This window comes from Doryrhamphus excisus, linkage group LG2 (assembly GCF_037039965.1).
Source record: "Doryrhamphus excisus strain RoL-2023G ecotype Guam linkage group LG2, RoL_Dexc_Guam_v1.1, whole genome shotgun sequence".
NCBI classification, from domain to species: Eukaryota; Metazoa; Chordata; class Actinopteri; order Syngnathiformes; family Syngnathidae; genus Doryrhamphus; species Doryrhamphus excisus.
The window spans coordinates 2,751,136-2,771,405 of record NC_136358.1 but is presented as its reverse complement, the minus strand read 5'-3'; the positions used below and the strand labels follow the sequence as shown (position 1 = coordinate 2,771,405).

Genomic DNA, 20,270 nt, shown 5'->3' with positions numbered 1-20,270 from the left:
CGAGTCAAAGTGGACTCTCTTGACATTTCTCTGCCTTTCAATGCCGCTGTGAACGAGTTTCATAATGTGAGGATGTTACCTGGAGGATATAAAACAGTTTTCTGTGTGTTCTTTGGCTGACTGACACATAATTCCATCTCTTTGCCAAATGAGTGAAATTACAGTCGAATCCAAATTGAAGAACTCCAAGAAGGTACAAATTTGCACATTAAACACCGGCACCGCCGTACCAGCTGTCTGGATGTGCTTTTCAAGCATCAGGCCAGATGTGCTTATAAGTGTTCCACTTTGGAAGTTGGAAAACACACACACCATTCCCTGCCAGGCATACATTTAATACAAAGTGCAACATTTGTAAGCATTCTTTTCTAACTTCCACTATCAGATTGCAATACACCCAACATGTTTGCACCATGCTATTCCCACAGCTGACTTTGTGGAAGTGCTAGAAATGACTGCAACGTGGATCTAAGCACTTATCACATTTGATACTGCATGATTGTTGGAAGTATTTCGAGTATTCAAGCATGTCTGCTAATGTGCATATGCATTATAAGGGAGGATGTGGCCAATAAGGACATCAACACCCTTTATGAAGGTGTGCACAATTTTTAGTAAGCTTCTTTCTCTCAGGAAATAAGGGACAAAATGCAGCATCACATTGAAAAGATGATTATTAAATAGAAAATAAACAAAATGTAAAAATGTTGGATTCCAATTTTGTTGTATTGTAATTGAACAAGAATAGTGGCATATTTATTGTTGCCTAATGATAGTTGCCCACCAATAGGTACCCAACAACAGTTACCACTATCAGTTGGCTAACAATACTTTTTTTCCAAAAAAGTACTTGACAACTTCCCTAACAAGAAAGGAGTAGTGCTACTATTTTATTGTAAATGCTACTGCTGCGTCCCCTAACATTAATTCAACACTACTTGCAGACTACAATATTATTCAACACTGTTCATACACTTTATACATGCACTTTGTCTTTCCTATGCTTCATTACAAAAACAACTTCTAAAAACAGATTACGCATGTTTTTTCTTGGCTAACTCATATTTGATTGACTGCCATGTTTTGAGTGTGCCAGTATGTTTTGACGAGATGCAGACATTTTACAATGCAGTTACGCAAGCAATATTTGTGATGATGTTACAATTTTTCTCCCGCCAATCTTTTGACGAGTTGCACTCTTGTGCTGCTGGGTTCAGAGACGTACACTAAAGTGAAAAAAAAAAATCTTTTACAGCAGATTTATGAAAGCAATACAAGCAGGGCTGCTGGTGAATACTATTTGCACCTTATCGGTTGGGTGATAGTGCATGAAAGATTCAACAACGGCAGGGCTGCTCGGTGCGACAGGCCAGTGTAAACATCCAGTGCTCGGGCATGCCTAAGTTATCGTCTGCCTGACAACAGCTTCATCACGGGGGAGAGAAGGAAAAATAAGGAACGCAAGAGTGGATGTTTCACGAGACAAGACCTCGGTCACCCACACCAGTCAGGCTGGATTACTGCTGAAAGTAGTCCTCAACCCGTGGAGTAAAGGCATTTTTGCTCCACAAATAACAGCTTCAAAATGATAGTGATAGTGATGGATAAGAGAGAAACATGCCTATCGTAGCCACAGTGACCATGCATCACCTTCTTTATTGGTCTCTAATACTGGATCATTGTCAGTTCCTCTTCACATACTCGTTGCACACCAAAAGTAATTTGCGACGCCTTTTTAGTGGATTTAAATTGAAATAGCAACCATGAATGGCGACTTTTAAGGAAAGGGCGAAGCTTAATTAAAAAGGTAGTTTTCAACTTCATTCAACAGAACCTGTAAAACATCACTTCATTGGTACTTTTATAAGAAGCCTTGTCACTCAGGCACATGTCATCATTACGAGTTGGACGATGACTTTTGGAGTTTTAATGAGACTATTCGGGCGGAGAATTAGTGTAAAAGGTGCTCAGACTCTAAACGCAAATGAGGATAATGCTGTCAAGATTGCAAACAGTTCAAATGAGCCAAATTGCAATGCCTGCAGAAGAAGCACTAAATAAAGCCAACAATTTGTGCGATGCATTACAATTCTCAGCACACGGCAAAGCTCTGGCTCACTCGTAGCGATGTCATAAAGAAATCACCTGGACAAAGCCAGAGCGTCAACTGTGTAATTAGAACTCGGATGAGGAGAGTAGGATGAGGAGCGGAGGAGAAAGCACTGGAGGGCAACATTGAGCAAAAACCTGGTTTGTTTTGCCTTTCCCGGGTGATTTAAGTCAGGACAGGATGCGTGCACTTCTTGTCTTTGACCCTAATAGCTTATTGATCCATCCAGTCCATCCAACACTTGCAGGATACACAGAGACTTGGAGCAAGGACAACAAGAATCTTGTCAACCAAACTATTGTGTTGCTTTTATGGATTCGGCAACACTTTTACCTAAAGCAAATCCCTAAAAGGCCCAATCTAACATCCTAAGGTGGGTTGCCAGTTTGATTCCCAGGCTTTTATCGAGCATGTTCACATTGCCTTAAGCAAAAACATTAAGCCACTAATTGCTCCCTAAAATGCAGGGCATATTGGTAATGCAGCAAGCGTTCTTGGACCTACGTCAACAGCAGCTGCCCTTCTCTGCATAAATTCGTTTTTAATCATGTCAACACGGCCGCTTTCATTTCAAGGTAACGTTACACTTAACATAATGCACATAATGCAGTGGGTTCCATGTGATGCGGGGTGGACATGTTGAACATGTTCATCTTTCATTGTTGCTGGAGCATGGAACATCGTCCTCAATAATAATTACAGCTGAAGATCTTTAATTTCATATTCATTTACGAGTAAAAACATTGTAAATTTGGTCTGTTTTTGTTTGACTGTCCAAATTTTGTTAGCATTAGGTGGACGGGAAGTCTGCATTTTGGCGTTGGAGGAACAGAGCCCCAAAAGGCACCTAAAATTTAAGTAAAATTGAATGGGTTCTATACCACTCTTCCACCAAATTTAATCATGTATGATACTTTTTGTGTAATCCTGCAAATAAACAAAATAGGAACTAAACTAAACTAAGAAACCAACAGCAATGAAAACGAAGCCATTTTACTGTTCTGGATTTTTGCTTTGCACCATATTGTCCTTCAAGCTTTAGGTACAGTGCTGAACAAAATCAAGGCTACACTGTACTACAATTTAATATCACATTGGAAATTGCATGCAAATGTATGTCAAGTCCCAGAATCAGTGCAATATGTGAGGGGTTTGCAAACGTTTTGGGACAACCGACCACAACAGCACCACCTTATAATCATCATGGCCATTTAAAAAATAAAGACATTTGACAATTGCACTAGATGCCCCAGGAATTCTTGTATTTATATTTCAAACATAAATACAAATACTTCAGACCTGTTTCAGAGAACCTAACTTCAACAAATTAACATGTTCAAGTAACAAATCTAACAAATCAAATTTTTATCTAACAATTAAAATGTACTTAATTGTCTCAACCTTAACACAATGACAACAACATAATTATTACTTACTGCCTCTTATTAAAATTACTTGGAGAAAAGTGAACCAAGTTAATTGTAACCAAGTTAATTAAACCTCGGCTTCAGTTATTCATTTGCAAGCACCTGGAGATACATGACATATTTTGGTTTTCCGTCGCTGCCCTCAATAAAAACAAACAGCATAAAGCTGTCATCACATTTCCTAAGCTTAGCTGCTCCTCCACGTGCCTTTATTGACTTAAATATTTGTCTCTTGTGCTATTTAGATCAGCAGCAGCAGTTTTGAGTACAAAGTAATTAGTTTTAAATTCACTAAGTGAGTGAATGACTCAAAATGTTTGTTTTATTGGCCTAGTGGTTACTATTTATCATAATGCACTCTTTAATGATACACAATTACGTTATTCATTGCAAAAAAAAAAAAAAAAAGCATACCCCTGAGGGTCTGAGGAACCCAGTTTGAGAAACCCTGCTGTATGCTTGTTAATACATTGCAGTATGGCGTAGTCATTCCCACATACCAGGCAAACTTGCAGCATTATCCAGCAATATTAGCTAGAAGAATATCAAGCAAGGAGGCAGATTACAGAATCTCCATCTAAAGTTAGCAACCTGTGATGGAGCCCCTCCACCCACAGGGGCAATTAATTAACAATAGGCGAGAATATCGATACAGCCTCTGCAGGGAGACGGATAGAGAGCGACTCAACCAAACCCACCAAAGACCTGATCTCATTACTGATGAGGGTCCACTCACACCCCCCCTTTTGGAGGACATTTGTCAAAGCACTCAGCACCTCCCCTCCTTTGCTTTCCTCCTCTCCCTCCATTCCTCGCTGCCTGTTTGCCTTTTCCTCCCTGCACAAGATGAAGGAGGGTTGCTGGTCATGTGACACCGCTTAGGGAACCGAAAGGTGGTGGTGCTGCAGGGAGGGGGTTTATGTACGGTCGGAAGGAACAGTGGGTGCTCACCCTTGCAAACGCTGAATGTTTCCATCCTAAAAGTGTCCTTGTCAAACTAGTAAGAGCAGTATATACAGTGCATGCAGTACCAGGTTTAGGGAGTTGGGGGCGGGCCTCCATGATAAATGTATCCATAACACCATCTGCCTGTCATGACTATGTGACTCTGTGGTGCCCCCTGCGGGTTTTGGTGGAAATGCTTTGTAAGGCATGCTAGCATACATGTAATATCGACATCATTTTATAATCATAAGATATGAAAGATGTTTTACATGATGGCAGTCATATTTTATCAACCAATATTGTTAAAATTTTACATACATATGCTTGTCACTCCCCTAAAGGACCATACCAAATTCTGTGGTGTTTGAGCTGAAGACCCTAAAATTACACAAGGTGTTTTTTTGACAGTGCATTGAGCTGTGTGAGAAATTTCAAGTCACGTTTTACAGTGCCATTGTATGGTGTATTGGTAAGAAAATAAGTGTGCATCACAGTACGGTGCAGGTTTTGACATATTTTCAGTGGTTCAGAAGAAGGGTTAGCTTACAAAAAAAAAACCATATGGAACTCGATTACATTTGACCCCCGCTCAACATGTTGTATTCTTTCCGACAGAGAACACATTGAGCCGGTGGCAGCCTTTGCGCAGCCATAAAACGCCTCCTTATGTGAGTATTCCAGGTCTTGTCACATACTGGAGGAAGGGTCAAGAGGAGACCATCATGCCGTGTTCACCCCGTCCCCGCCCCCTACACACATAAGGCAGTTGTAGTGAAAGATGGCTCCCTGATGGGCAATTGGAAGGAGCCCTTATTTAATGTTACGAGCGGACAGGAAGTGATGGAGCGACTGGAGGAGGCCTTGTGTGCGCTGGCCCATAACTGCAGATGAGACACTTCCCAGTGGGCATTTATTGCAACACCTTGCCATGCTGTAAACATAATAACGAGCAAGGGTGATTAGCAACAAACAGAGAAAAAACATAAAGGGAAAAAAAATGGAAAGGACTGCATCATTATCAAAGTGTGAGGTGCATCTGAAAACGCTAAAACTTTATTCAGCCATCTGTCTAGCCGTTTAGAAAGTTTATGGGGGCCTCATAAAGAGAATGGCTGTGATATTTGCTTCTTTCATCAATGGCTCATCTCTTTATGCATAACAAATAAGCCGCTGTCTTGCACGGGTTGGTTGATGTGAAAACACTCCACATTTCAACAGCGTCCAGGCAAGAAAGAGTCCACCTGCTCATATTATAGAGCCTGCATGCTCTGTTTATTGCTTATAAGCCATAAAACCACAAATTGACAAGTGTAAAGTTGCTTATACACAACAAGAGGGGCCCTAGTGGCCTCACTAGCAGGCTGCTAATAATAAAAAAAAATAATAAAAAGCTGCAGTATGGAATACAGTAATCCCTCACCACTTTGCGCTGATAATTTCAGTTTCACTAAAATTGCCAAATTTTTGCCAAAATTAAGCATTTTAAGCAGTAAAATTGATAAATGAACAAAATACAAAATCAGAGAACACATTAAAAGACATGATGATATGTATATTGGCCAAATGTGTGTTAGTAGTGTTACGGATATGTTCAGTGAGACACATAATCACTAAATTTGATGTCGAAAACAGCAGGCTCTTTTTGCAGGTTTGAATAATCTCACAACGGGTACAATAATCCCTAACAAAGGCTACTATTACTACTACTACTACTACTACTACTTTGCGGTCGTAACCCATGCCAAGCTAAAACTAAATTTTGAACCCCTGACATCACTTCCTGCTTGCCCCCCAATCAAGTCCCCGAGCACCGGCACACATTTATAGCAACACACATAAGCATGAGCCTTATGTATGTCTTAATTTGCTTATTTTCCAATATTATGTCTACCTAGTATGGTTACTATATAGGGTGATGGTAACAGAATAATACAATATAAATGTGATTATGGGGTGTTATTTCATGTCTTGACTGCTCTAATGTTAAAAAAAACATATTTTGAAGGTCGTAAAACCTAAAAGGCTCCACTTACCAAAATATTCCATTCATAAATAAGGAGTACGACCTTGCAAAAATTCAATTATCATGGTCGTTTCTGGAACCAATTATCTGTTCGTAAGTTCTTAATATGTTCTTAAAGGGGACCTATTATGCTCCTTTGTCGACCCTTTGTATTGCGGACTCCTATAGAGCAGCTACACACAATAACCCGCACAGAAAACTTCTTACATTACGCAGAATCCACACCTATTCCAGCTGTATTTACTTGATTTTGGTTGATATTGTTATTCAGATTGGACTAGGGGATCAGTCCCCATCCACAAATATCCTCACCTTTCATTTGCAGATTCCCCCACCCAAGGCTGTGATGATAAAAAATGTCATGGACAATGTGAACGGAACAGCAAAAAAAGCAGAAAGTGATGTGCTACTTTCCCCGGAGGAGTGCTTTTCACCTCTGTGGAACTATAACATCCTGTGAAAGACATAGCGGGGTCTTGAGGGGTGGCTAACACTTGTCAGCTCCTTTTAAAAAAACACACACACGAGTGGTATCACTTGTGCCACTTACTGTTTAACTCAAAAAGTGAAAGCAATTTGAAAAACAGAACAAGCAACAACTCTTTCATTTTGGGCTTCTCATACGTGATGGATAATACAAATTCTTTGCAGATACATGAGCAATGCCGCAGTGTTTGCTCAGCAATGACTCATTCCTTTTGGCCTTTTCAACCGATTTAAAAAAAAAATCATCAAACAACTTTCCAAATGTCAGCAGGAAAAGTTTGCCGCACTTTTGGACACACCCACAGTAGATAATTAGTGCACACAACAGGGTCCTGCAATGATAGGATGGTTGAGTACAAGCACCACATCCCTCAGGCTCTCAACCCTCTCCTGGACCAGATGACAGAATGTCAGTGCGATGCAGTGAGTGATGTCCTCCCTGTGTCAGGTAAATGGACTGAAATGGAAAGGTAGAGTGGCATGAAAGAAGAAGAGGGTAGGTAGGGCGGTAGGGTACATAAAGGAAATGAGATAAGAAAAATTCCATCGCTGTGGCATGCCACTATCAGCTGTGCACACCCATGCTCGTATTTCTACATGGACAGGAAGGGGAGGGATCCCTCTTTGAGGTAACGCATTGTGAAGTGACTAGAGATGGATGGGAGTCCACGGGCCACACTGAGAAAGCAATCGTTTGGGGCAACCTTTTCAGTCAGGGATGCGGAAATAGAGTCTAGAACAATGGAAGAACCTCATCAGCCAACTAAAGCTTAATTACGAATTAACAGTTATTTTTGTGCACATTGCCAATCCAGATTAATAGGATTCCGTGCGCTTCAGTGCGGAACCCTGGAAGCATGTATCGCATGTCCTTGGACCACTACACGCTTTGCTAAAATGGCTGTGGTTTGAAAAACCTTGATCCCACCTTGACTTGGACCAACCTTTGCAATCATGGGTGTGGAAAAGCATGCAAAACTGGAGCAACATTCCAAAGTGTGGCAAAGTATGCAATCCAGAACATTGGAAGTCTTGGAAGAAAATCAAAGCTCATCAGCAGACTAAAGCTAATTAATTACGGTTGAAAAATACCTTCAAACAGCTATTTTTCTACTCAGTGCCACTCCAGGTATGAGCCTCTGGAGGGTGGGGTGCTCTCGTTCTACGTCTTAAAGAGAGCTGAGTATAATTAAGACGACCCAAACACGCGGCACAGACTGAAAGAAGTCATTTAGGGGAATGGCTCAGGAGGAACGGCGGCAAATGAAACTTAATTGCGATGGGATCCATGGAGCCGTGCTGATGTGTCCAAAGCACTCGTGTGTAGAAGAGTGAGAGGCACAAATGAGCCACTGAAGTTTCGACAGAGGGTGCATACTAGTAAGTGAGTGAGGGAAGACAAAAACCTGCACACCAGGTGAAGAAAAATGTCCATACACATTCATTGTTTGTCCCAAATTGACTTTCCACATAAGAGGCTTGACTCCCTGCTAAGTATTATTTATCACAGATCATTGAAATTGGTCTTGTTTATGCGTCGGGGGGTCAAAGAGACAATCAGAGGTATTTAATGTGCCTGATGTCTCTCCCTTCAATTGTCATTTAAAGTTGTCATTAGCGCTGCTTTTTAAACGACCTTTTCACTCAATGCATGAACGCAATTAACGCAGTTCAACGAGGCTGGAAAGAAGTGCTGAACAGGCTGGAGTCCTGCCAGTGTCACACATTGGAGACACAAAAATGACACCGATGCTAGGATGTCACTCGCATTAAAAAAAGAGGAGGGGAAGCTTTCATAGTCAACATAGGTTTCATTAATTAATTAATTGGAGGAGTGTCTATTAGGACTTTTTATCTGGCTTCCCTTCCCTACCTTGACTGCGTGTTTCCTCTCCTTCAGGACATTTCTTGTAAAGAGAAATGATTAAGTTATCTAAACACATACACAACTACAATATTGTGTTTTCTTCTCCTAGTAAACATGAGTAAATATTACAGTACATGAACCATTACCGACAATTCAATCAGTGTAAATTTGACACTAATAAAGTCCTCATCTTCTAATAATAAGAAAAAAAACACTCCTACGGTTGCTTAACAAATCAGAAATTATTCGTCGTTTCTTCTTGGTGTGGTAGAATTCAAGTTAGTATTGTTTTTATTTTGAAGCTTACTTTGCACTGACCAGGAAGTGCACAATTGATCCTGTATAACCGGACAAGAGGTATGTTGCTGTTCCTCGTGTGAGAACACAAGCCACTGAGTTCTGGTTAATTGGGAACTCTAAAATGTCCATAAGTGTGGTGTGAATGGTTGTCTGTCTATATGTGCCCTGTGATTGGGTGGCAACCAGTCCAGGTTGTACAGTCAGCTGGGATAGGCTCCAGCTAGTGAGGACAAATGGCGTAGAGAATGGATGGATGGACACTGTACAAGACTAAAACGTCATGCTCGCTTCCGGTGAATATCTGGCAGACCCTAAAATGCAGTTTCCCATAAAACAAACATTTTCTTTTACCCAGTGTCATCCATCAACCTCATGACAGGGCTATGCTAATGAATAATGGGAAGCCTTGTTCTTACTATGTGCAGCTCCAGGTAGTCGCCCAGTCCTTTGGCGCTCTCCACCCTGACCAAGATGGCCTCCTTCAGCTGCGTGCTGAAGCCCACCGCCAGCCGATCTGCCCGCGTGCTCGGCCGGTCGTTGGGTGGCCACGTGTATGTGATGAGGGCTCCGCCTCTGCCGAAGATGTAGGTTGTCCCGGCTGTAAGACACGGAGAGGAGAAACAAGAAAAGTTAAGACATTCCAATCAACAAATGCTACTACTCCTAGAAAATAAAGAAAAAATGGAAATGCTCCGTCCGAGTGGTTAGCGTGCAGGCCACACAGCTAGGAGACCCGAGTTCAATTTCACCCTCAGCCATCTTTCATCAGAACCTACTGAGAGGGTTATGTACACTTTTACCAAGCCACACCAGCTTGCAATATTTGGTGATTGAATTTACCGGTAGTCTGTTTCACAAAATAAAATGTGGCCCACAAGTTTGGGCACCCCTTGGTGAAGAGGATTAATTTAATACAATTGGAATTAAAAAGGAAACTAAGGAAATAAGGAAATATAAAAAATACAGTAAATGAATATTGATTAAAAATGTAAGGAAAGGTGCTCATTGAATTGCTAATCTGTAGCCTCGCCTTAAGCTGAAGCGGAGTATGATGACAGACTTTGTCTTGTGTCGTTGATGCTGCCGGTTTAACCAGCGTGATTTAACGTCAGGTTCTCTTAGATCTCACCGTCAAAAGGAACTTGACAGCGTTCAGATTTGTGAGCCTTTAAACGATCTATTTGCATGCTACACATATTTCACAGTCTGTGGGCGGTCGCGTTGCATTGTTTTTGTTTTATATCCCTGGTGATGGCGAACGGGAAGCGTTGCGTGGAGTCACGACATTACAGTGAACCGGTAGGCTTATGCGTGTTTCTGCAATGATGATGATTGCAGCGTTCACTACCCATGAACACATAAACATTCTATCCCCATTTTATCCAAATCTGTTAGGTGGCGGCATGGCAAGGTGATCCAAATGCAGAGAAACAAAGACAACACAAACAACACAATGACAAATGCAAAATCAAAAGGCCAAGAGCAAAGAACACCACATGAGGCAAGTGCTGACCAGGCAAAGACACTAAAGTGGAAACTACATATTAGGCAACAAGGTGCACCTGAACACAAGGCATGAGTGGAAGAAGACAGCTGACACAGCAGTCGAGTAGCTAAGAAATATTATCTTTTTTTGATTGCAATCTGCCAGTTATAATTTTACTGATATTGAAACTGTGTTTGTCTTAATAACACCCCCCCAAGTGTTAAAGTGTTGAAAAAGATGCAGGATAATGTAGCCTTTTCCCACGACAGCCAAACACATACAGTATACACATGTTGTTATTTCACGTGTGGGCTGCACAAAGAATGTGATGGCTGCAGGAACAACAGGCCTAGTATACAATAGCCACAGTCAGCATTAGCACACACACACACACACACACACACACACAGACAGAGTCTTACAGGCAAAGGTAGTAGTTCCATAAAGGAATGAGACACACAGCTATCTGACGCTTTCAAGATCTAACAATCCTATGATAACCATTTGAAATGGGCTGACAAGCCCCCCCCTCCTCTCCATTCCACCCACCCTCTCCTCCTCCTCGTCTTCCTCCTCACTTCAATACCGGCGTGGCACAGCCTTTTGCTCCCCTCTTGTTGTTCCCCGGCGGCTATATTATTTCAGTGCTGACTAATTATCGCAGCATGACAGCGGCGGCTAGAAAAGGGGAAGATGAAGAGGAGGAGGAGGACAGCCATGCAGGAGAGGATGATGAAAGGCAACAAGGTGTGGAAGCAGCGAGGAAGGAAACGTGATGGCATGGGGGCAGGAAAGCTGTCCCCCTTACCTTAATAACATGGTGGAAGAACATCACAGACATGCTGTACATATAGTGCAGGCCGTGTTCCCAACTCCTCAGGAAGGAAAGTAGATACTGGATGTCCTAAGTCACCAGAAGTTGCTCAATGATGTTTTTTATGACTGTTTAGAAATTATATTTTGCATATTTGAATGCATTTGTTAAATTTTGTCAATAAATTATCATAACGTTTTATCTTATTTACTAAAAAAAACAAGCATATTACAAGAAGGTAATGTATATGAAAGCATCCATGGTCCATGTTTTTCTCCCTCCCATTCTGTACTGTAATCCTACCATCACAGCATCAACACGCCTGAAAGAGGATTCCTTTTTGTCGTTTAATCGATGCAACATACATACATACTGTCAAGCACAGACTGAAAGTTGTTTTTGTCAATTAACACCCCGCTCATCCGCAGCGTCTGCCATATGTTACAGTCACACTCTTGTCACTGCTTTGAGTGTCTTCATCTTTAGCATCATCACTCTGTTATATGAGAGAAATTGGAATCCCCTTGCCTCCCCGTGTCCAACCACCTGCTTTGTTGCGATGATTGCTGCCTCCTGCAACTTTACTTTCCTGTGTGTGTGTGTGTGTGTGTGTGTGTGTGTGTGTGTGCTCGCCTCTAAATGAGGAGACGATAGGAGGCACAGCGTCCCTAATGAGTGCAGTCTGACAGGGTGCAACCATGTGTCACTGTTATCTCCCAGCAAAACACCTGCTGCACGGCTTCTGACAAAATCCACCTTCAAGGAGGGGGGGGGGGGGGTGTTCATCCCACTAAAATACGTCAGCAGGGCCCCTTAGTTCTCCCACAACATAGAATATTCACTTTATGCACTCTGGTTGGTTCACAAAAAAAGGCCAAATATGACTCCTCCAAACTATATGAGCAGTCATATCAAGTATCAATTAATGCAAAATATAGCTTTAAGATGGAGGTTGGACACACATACGTGGGAATAATCACGTTCACAGGCTGCAAATAGCAAATAGCTATGGCAATAGTGTGTGCCATAGCAACAGGTGGTTCCATATGAAATGAATACATTTGAAATATTAGAGACAGGAGCTGCACGGCGACCGAGTGGTTACCACGTAGGTCTCGCAGCTAGGAGACCTGAGTTAATTTCCACACATCTCTGTGTGGAGTTTGCATGTTCAATGGCAATCGGTCCAGGGTGTACCAAGCATCTTGCCCGAAGACAGCTGGGATAGGCTCCAGCACCCCCCTTGACCCTCGTAAGGATAAACGGTAGAAAATGAATGAATGACTGAATATTAAAGACACCCGGACGTATAGTTCTTCTTCAACTAAACTTACCAATTTGTCAAAAAATGCACCCAGATGCACCCCACCCTTGTGTTGCCTATGCTATTATTTTTCTTGGTTAGTGAAGGTTTCCGTTGATGTCAAAAATCTATGCAAAAAAATTGCGTCCACTCTCTCAGTTGCATTTTATATTGCATGTGTCTTGTGATACAAATACACTGCTTCAGTCTAACTGTATTTTTAACATATCTTTATTCCAAGACATTCCTATGAGCAAACACCTCATTGTGCACCAAAATGTATTTTTTAACTATTTTAACTTTTTTTTGCACTTTCACAAAATTGATAAACACAAAAATATCAAAGTGGTTTCCCTGCATCCTTTGATTTTTCAGTTTGCAGCGGTGGAAACAATTTGGACATCCCTGCTTTAGGGTGTTCAGCTGAATCACCACTGAATTTGGTACACACCTTTAGGGGACAGACATATAGGAGGAAGCTTGGTTGAGCAAGCAAAATGTGTTAGCAGGAACACAGCAGACACTTGGCAACTAATTCATGTCATTGGCCATTTGTCTCATGATTACATAAGCATATCAGTATTACATGTATGCTAAAATGTATTCCAAAGCATTTTGACGACAACCCATAAGCGACGCCACAAATGTCATTTATTTCTTATGCGCTCTAGTAACAATGTAAAGTGGTGTGAATGTGAAGTAAATAAAAGACACAAATATTCCTTTTTCCCTCAACAGTTGCTGTTTGATTCTAAAAAGTTAAATCAATTCCAGGTTGCCTTGCAAATAAATGGAGTATGGATCCATCTGACCTTTAGTCAAACCATGTAGGCCTTTTGGTCAAATAACAATGATGGAGATTTTACACCAAAAAAGAGAGATGAAATATCTATCAGTCGAGTCCAATTAGCGGTGCTACCATTGACCAGGCTAGTCGATCCCACCTGCTGTGCCAGAGGAGGCCAGATTATTATTACAACACAATGATTTCCTTTCACAAAGTTGCTTTTATTTTGGTATTAAATGAACAAATATAGATCATGATTGTGTGCCTTTTATAACTCAACAACAGTCACACCATCACCATTGGAATTCTTCATATTTGTATAACCAGCCACCGTTTGACAACCCTGCACCACCTTAAGCTCCAGTGTTCCACTGAAAGAAAAAAATAAACACCCCAGATCATGATGAACCACACCTCCACTGTGCCGGGTAGAAAACATCTCAGGTAGGATGCCATTAACGTTGAAAGCAAACTGGACCGTCAGGGTTACATTTTCTTTCTTATAAGAGAATAAAACCTTTTTATGTTCCCGGGCGTAATCTAAACGGGCAGTTTTGTGGTGCTGAGGAAGACATGGTGTTTGAATTCGGTTTTTGTTTTTGAAACCCTTTATCCGCAGATGCCATTTGATGGTTATTGTGCTGCAGTCGGCACCAGCAACTGCCTTAATTGGGATCAAGGACTGCCCCGTGTCTTGACGGACAGCCAATCGGATCCTCCGGCTCAGCAAAGGTATAACTTTTTTGGTCTGTAATGCTCAGGAGCTTTCCTAAAATTTTGAGTGACAGCTTTACTGCGTCCAAACTCACCAGCAATGGCACTCTGCAGGGGGTCTTGCTTATGCAGCTCCATGATCCGACCACATTTATGAAGAGAAAGCTTCTTAGCTTTAGCCATCAGGAGGGCATGACCGCGCGCATTTGCAGCACATGCACACTTGAGTGCATTGAAATTTCCCCTCAATGCATAAAATCTTTTCACTTCCTGGTTGCTGTATATTTCTATGGATAGGTTGTAGGCATAGTTCTTATAAAATTTTTACAGCAGATTCTCTGCAGAGAACAACAACAAAGACACAACAAAACTGTGCCACTATTCCAAGGTGTTGTACGGTTGTATAACTGTGAAGTGTGAGGCACTAAAAATAAAATCAAACTGACGCGATTGTGATCTTGTCTTCTCTCATTGAGCGTAGGGCTAATATTAAACACAACGGTGCATATAATTACAAGTGAAGGGAGCATCAACACAAAATTAACCTGATCTTTTTTCTTTGTTTTTATTAATGAGTGACTTTTCATCTACCTACATTCAAACACAGGGGGATTTAGTCTCCGTGGGGGGTACTGCATCCTACTGAGCACTAAATAGGGCAACCAAAATATTTAGAACCTGCTCTAATTACTGTACCTCAATCAAAGCTGAGCATTAAATCACATTTCCCCCCACTCTTGTATTGAAAACAATGATATAGTGCACCTGAGTGTCCAGTGAGTGTACATGACTGTGGAATTAGCGTCATATATGCATTTTTGTTCATCATGCATATAAAATGTGGGCTATGTGTGGTGTGAAAGCCAATTAATGACGCTGTATTACAGATAACATGCACACATGCATCTTTTTTAATGGAAGGGGAGGCTCTGATACTGCACGACCAGTTACGTGCAATTACAGGCAACACACACACATAGACAAACAAGAACCATAACATCTTCTCCCATTAACTCTTCTAATAACATGCCAATCAAAGTGGCAGCAAGTGGCAACATTGCATGAATATTTAAGCTGTGGGACGTCGCCATTTGATTAGTCATTAAGTCTGACGGCTCGGCACAACTGTGCTGACCCATCTCCCGTATAAGAAATTACCAAAAGTGAGACAGTGTATATACACTGTATGAAAGTACACTTTTGAAGACTCGTTTCAGATTTGCATTGACACAATATACAAAATCCTTCATTCATTCATTTTCTACCGCTTATCCTCACAAGGGTCGCGGGGGTGCTGGAGTCTATCCCGGCTGTCTTTGGGCGAAAGACACCCTGGGCTGGTCGCCGACCAATCACAGGGCACGTGTGATGTTTTTGGAATGTGGGAGGAAACCAGAGTACCTGGAGAAAACCCACGCATGCACGGGGAGAACATGCAAACTCCACACAGAGATGGCCCAGGGTGGAATTGAACTCGGTCTCAAAGCTGTGGGGCCTGCGCGCTAACCACTCGGCCGTCGTGCAGCCGATATATAAAATAAGTGTCGTAAAAAGGTATTTCCACCTCCCATTTCAGTTGTGGCCGTCGTCTTCCCCCAGCTGTGATTTCGGATGACAGCGGCCATTGTAACAAGACTCTTTCAGTGAAGGGGCGGAAAGCGTATGACTTGAGGTGAACTCACAGTTCTACTCAAGCTGGGATCTATAAACTACAAATTGTGTGAATGTGTGTGTATGTCACTTTTCATAAGTCTGAATATGTTTGTCTGTACACATTTTGAAAACCTATAGTTAGAATTCCACGCACATTTTTATAGATGAGACCTATGGCCTAAACACTTAAAATGCCAGACCACCACTGCACTGTGAGTACTTCCTTCAGTTGTAATAGACCCTCGTATTGAGCTAAGAGGGTGTAAGGCAACACCTTGCACAATTAGTTTGTCCAAGCCTCCACTTGGGCAAGTCGGAAATGAAATACACTGTTGGAGCACACTTGACCGCGGGTTAGAGCAAGATTCCGCACTAAATGCTGCTTTGATTAAATGAGCGGATGATGCCGCAGTGCGTTAGTGTACTGCCAAGGGAGGTTTGGGGAGAGCAAGAGCAGAAGTGTTTGATAGAAGAAAAATATTTCATGTTCGGGGAATAATAACCTTGGATAAGCAGGAATCGAGAGGGAAAGCTAGACGGTGAAGAATAAGGCTGAAGTCGGATGAAGAACGGGGTGGGATAAATAGGAAGGCTCTTCCTGTGAGCAAGAACTTCGTTGTCATTCCCCAGGACTGTGTTCTTCAGACTCCACAGTATCCTACATCAAAAGCTGGTGTGGAGATGAAAGAAGGACAGTCTGTGGTGGATGTGTGAAATGAATACATAATATTGAGTGTGTATGGGCTTTGATACACACTCAGGTCAGCTATGTGGGATTAAGGTTGCACCACTGAACATCCAACATGAAATTTTATAGTCTTCTCTTGAATGAACAAAAAATCTATCATATGACAAAATACATTCCAAAGCGATACAGTACGTGAGAAAAAAGTTGGTGGTGCTATAGCCCCAAACTGTGTAGCCATTTTAGTCAAGACAAGGTGAATTAACACTAGGGGTAAGCGTCCCTACCTAGAAAACCCAGAGGCAACCCAAATGGTTGGACTCGGGGGACTAGTTTTAGCAAATGACCCACCCTGAGGTGTGAACAGCCTTTTTTGTTATGTAAAGTGGGAGCTTCTATGCCAAGAATGCCCAGAGCGCAGCCAAATGGCTACCCTCTGGGTGACCAATTTTTGCCACTCCTGAGGTGCAAACCGCATTTTTGTTCCGTAAACGAGGCAGTCACGAACACACCACAGGAGTGTGATCCTGCTGTATCATCATCAAAACCATGGTAACCCCTAAACCTAACGCCAAACCTCTAACCCCTTATCAGTTAGAGGTTAGGGTAAAACTACAGTCAAGGCTGACAGATTATTCCCTTTTTGCCATGTTTGCATGAATCACCAACTTCACACAGCTCATTAAGAATAACTAAAGATTAAAGTCTCAATGCTTATGGAGTGTAACACGGAACAAACTACCTGCACCTCACTCAATTTTCAACTCAGAAGTTCTGTACCAAAAAATTTGATAACCCACACATGCACCGTTAACGCCTAGCAAACGCTGACTTTGCACTGCAGGTGGAGTTTTTTCAATAATAAGTTCAATGTGGACAAAAGGCCAAAACACTAAAAAAAAAAAAAAACATGCTTCAAAATCCACTGGACCCATGTCGATGTGGACAAGGTCTTAATTGGTTTAACCAAGAATATTCCAGTAAGACAGTGAGACAGTCAAATCTGGGGTAATTGTCATACTCTGAAAGACAATCGTCTGTGCCTCAGTTCTGTGAATCGTTTGAATGAAGTAAATCCAGTTTATTGTACTGCTTTTATCTTTCCTCACTCATTCTGACCTGAAAGGATTCCTGGATGTGGCACTGGGTCGCCTGCCACCGAGCTGATATCTTCTGAGGAGGAAGGCAGGGAGGCGAGAAAAGCCTGATCCTAAATAAATGACTTTCTGTACTCTGAGAGCCCTTGAATGGAAAACAAATCAAGCTGAACCAATGATCCGAGAGGACAAAAACCCAAACATGAGGGCAGAGACGGAGATTTGCTGCGTGCTGTGTCTGGAACCACAACATTTAGCCAAAGGCTTGCCATTTACTCCGTGTCTCTTTTGCTAACTGCCTCACTTTCTCCCCTCCTTTAACCTTCTCTTCGCCACCCAGACCATCTTTTTCTCTGCGGGTTGGCAGGCGGCGGCCATTACATAACCCTCCATTTGGTGGCAGGTGCTGGAGACGGCTCTGCGGCCAGCGCAAAAGCACTAGATAGGCTCCTTAACGAGACAAATATACAATTCCACAAATGCTGTAAGCACGGCAAACAAACTCAGTGGTGGCCCTGCCCCCAATGCGTCATCATTTAAGATGAGGAGCAACTTGACTTTTAAGGTAATCTGTTGGGCGGGAGTCAATGGCTCTTAGCGCAACTTGGCCCAAATGGCGGCCAACACAAGCACACTGTGGGCTGTGTTACAAATACTCATTGTTTTTAATGGGATATAGTTGCTATGCACCCGACTTCACCTTCTTTTGCATGAGAGCCCGGTTTTATTTATATCGCCTAAAATCAAAGGATTGTCTCAGCGGCTTTAACTGTCTCTTCTTGGAGCCTTGATTTGAGTGACAAAATCCACAATGACTGAAAAGAAAAACCATGAATGTGGCGGGAAATGCAAGAACAGCCATTATGACAACCCAGCACAACTGTGCTTGTGGAACGTATTAAAGGGATGGTTTTGACTTTTTAACATGAAACTGTATGGCATCCACATCAGCAGTGTAGTGCATCAACGGTCACTTTTCAACTACTTTGCCATGTGAGATTTTTGATAGGTTTTTGTGTTGATTAAAGCACTTTCAGCTCGTTGGTTGAGGTCACATATGTAAAGCATTTTTCTTCTCAAAACCATATGCATTTAAGCAATACTTTTACCATTTTCCACAAAAACAAAAAACTGACCTCAAAATCGCTCAGCTCTGTATTCTCTCTCTTTGTTTCATTGCAAGCTGCCGCCTGTCAAATGCTGTGTACTTTTGTTTCTCACCTGCTTTACAATGTTTACTACAGTGATCGTGAAAGTAAACATGACTGACATCACAAAACGAGTGATGAAGACATTCCTTTGATGGGCAGAGAGAGAGAGGAGCAACAGAGAAGTGGTCCAAGCTGAAGCTGAAACCACAGCTGTAGCTGTGAAACCAACAAACTGTTCCAAGTGTAATACCGTTTCTAGCTTCTAAACAAGGCAGTAATTTGTGGCATTTAATTAGCGGGTAACTAGTTCTTACCTGGGGTGCTGGAACAGAAGAACTCTTCAAAAACGTTTCTTCCACTGTCTGGGAATACAGGAATGTGCTGAAGTGTGCACGACACGAACAAAACTGTTTCTCTAGGAGATGAATAAAGTATCTATCTATCGAAAAGCCAACGTTGCCTAATAATATGGAGATGGCAGGAAAGCAATGGAATATATAAGGCCATTCAGTCATATTCTTATTTTTACAACCCAAGTAAATAGTTACGCACATTAAAAAGCCTGCGCCATTTTTTTAGTATTTTCTTTCGTGAAAACAGATTTACCACTTTAGTTGTCTGGTGCAATAGCAGTCATTATCCCAGCATGTAAACACTGTGAAACAAGTGATGGAAATGTGTTCAATAGTTGACAGGCGGCAGCATGCAGTAATACGAAGGGAGAGAAAATAGCATAGAACGATTCTGAGGTCTCACTTTTTTCTTTGAAAACAGTTTTGTGACGCAAAAGTATTTTTTCTTTTGAACTCAAATAGTTTTGAGAAGTAAAATGCTTTACTTTTGTGACCCCTGCTTTATTCAAAAACTGTCTGCTCATGGGACAAAGTAGAAGAAAGGCCACTGTTGATGCACTTCACTGCTGATGGGGACCGAGTCGTTCCACCAATGTTAGGGGAACCAATGTTTGGGAACGCTGACTCTTCTCCTCTTGAACCACTGCAAGAGAGCGTCAAGTGTGTTGCCGTGCTAGTTTCTTTCGGACAAATACACCTCATGGTTGCACGGTTAATAAATCCCTTACGCCAAATTGGTCTCATGCTCAATGTCCTGGGTGTTTAACCAAATAACCACACAATTTTGGGAACTGACATTGTCAAGATTGGTAGACAAACATGGCTGCCATCAGGCAAAATATTTTTGCAGGGGTAGCTAGCAAGCTTTGTTTGAGGAAAAAAAAAACACAATTTTGAAATGTTTTTTTTTTTTTTTCCAGTATTCTTCACAATTGAGGACATTGGAAATGTAAAACATGTTGCTTTGTGGAAGCGGACCTTTGTCCGCAAGGTCTGCTTGATTCCACACTAATCCACACACTGAATTCTCCTGATGGGATGAAACAGTGGGTAAACACACAGCATTTGT

At 41.9% G+C, this 20,270-nt stretch overlaps 1 protein-coding gene across 19 annotated transcripts in view; it reads right to left on the bottom strand.

Moving 5' to 3' along the window:
- The window catches only part of nrxn2b (neurexin 2b), a 371,144-nt gene that overhangs the window by 53,724 nt on the left and 297,150 nt on the right, over positions 1–20,270 (bottom strand). For all 19 annotated transcript variants that reach the window (XM_078795285.1, XM_078795326.1, XM_078795309.1 and 16 more), the window contains one exon: positions 9,575–9,756. In XM_078795285.1, the coding sequence (XP_078651411.1) occupies positions 9,575–9,756 (182 nt within the window). The remainder of the gene's footprint in view (positions 1–9,574; positions 9,757–20,270) is intronic.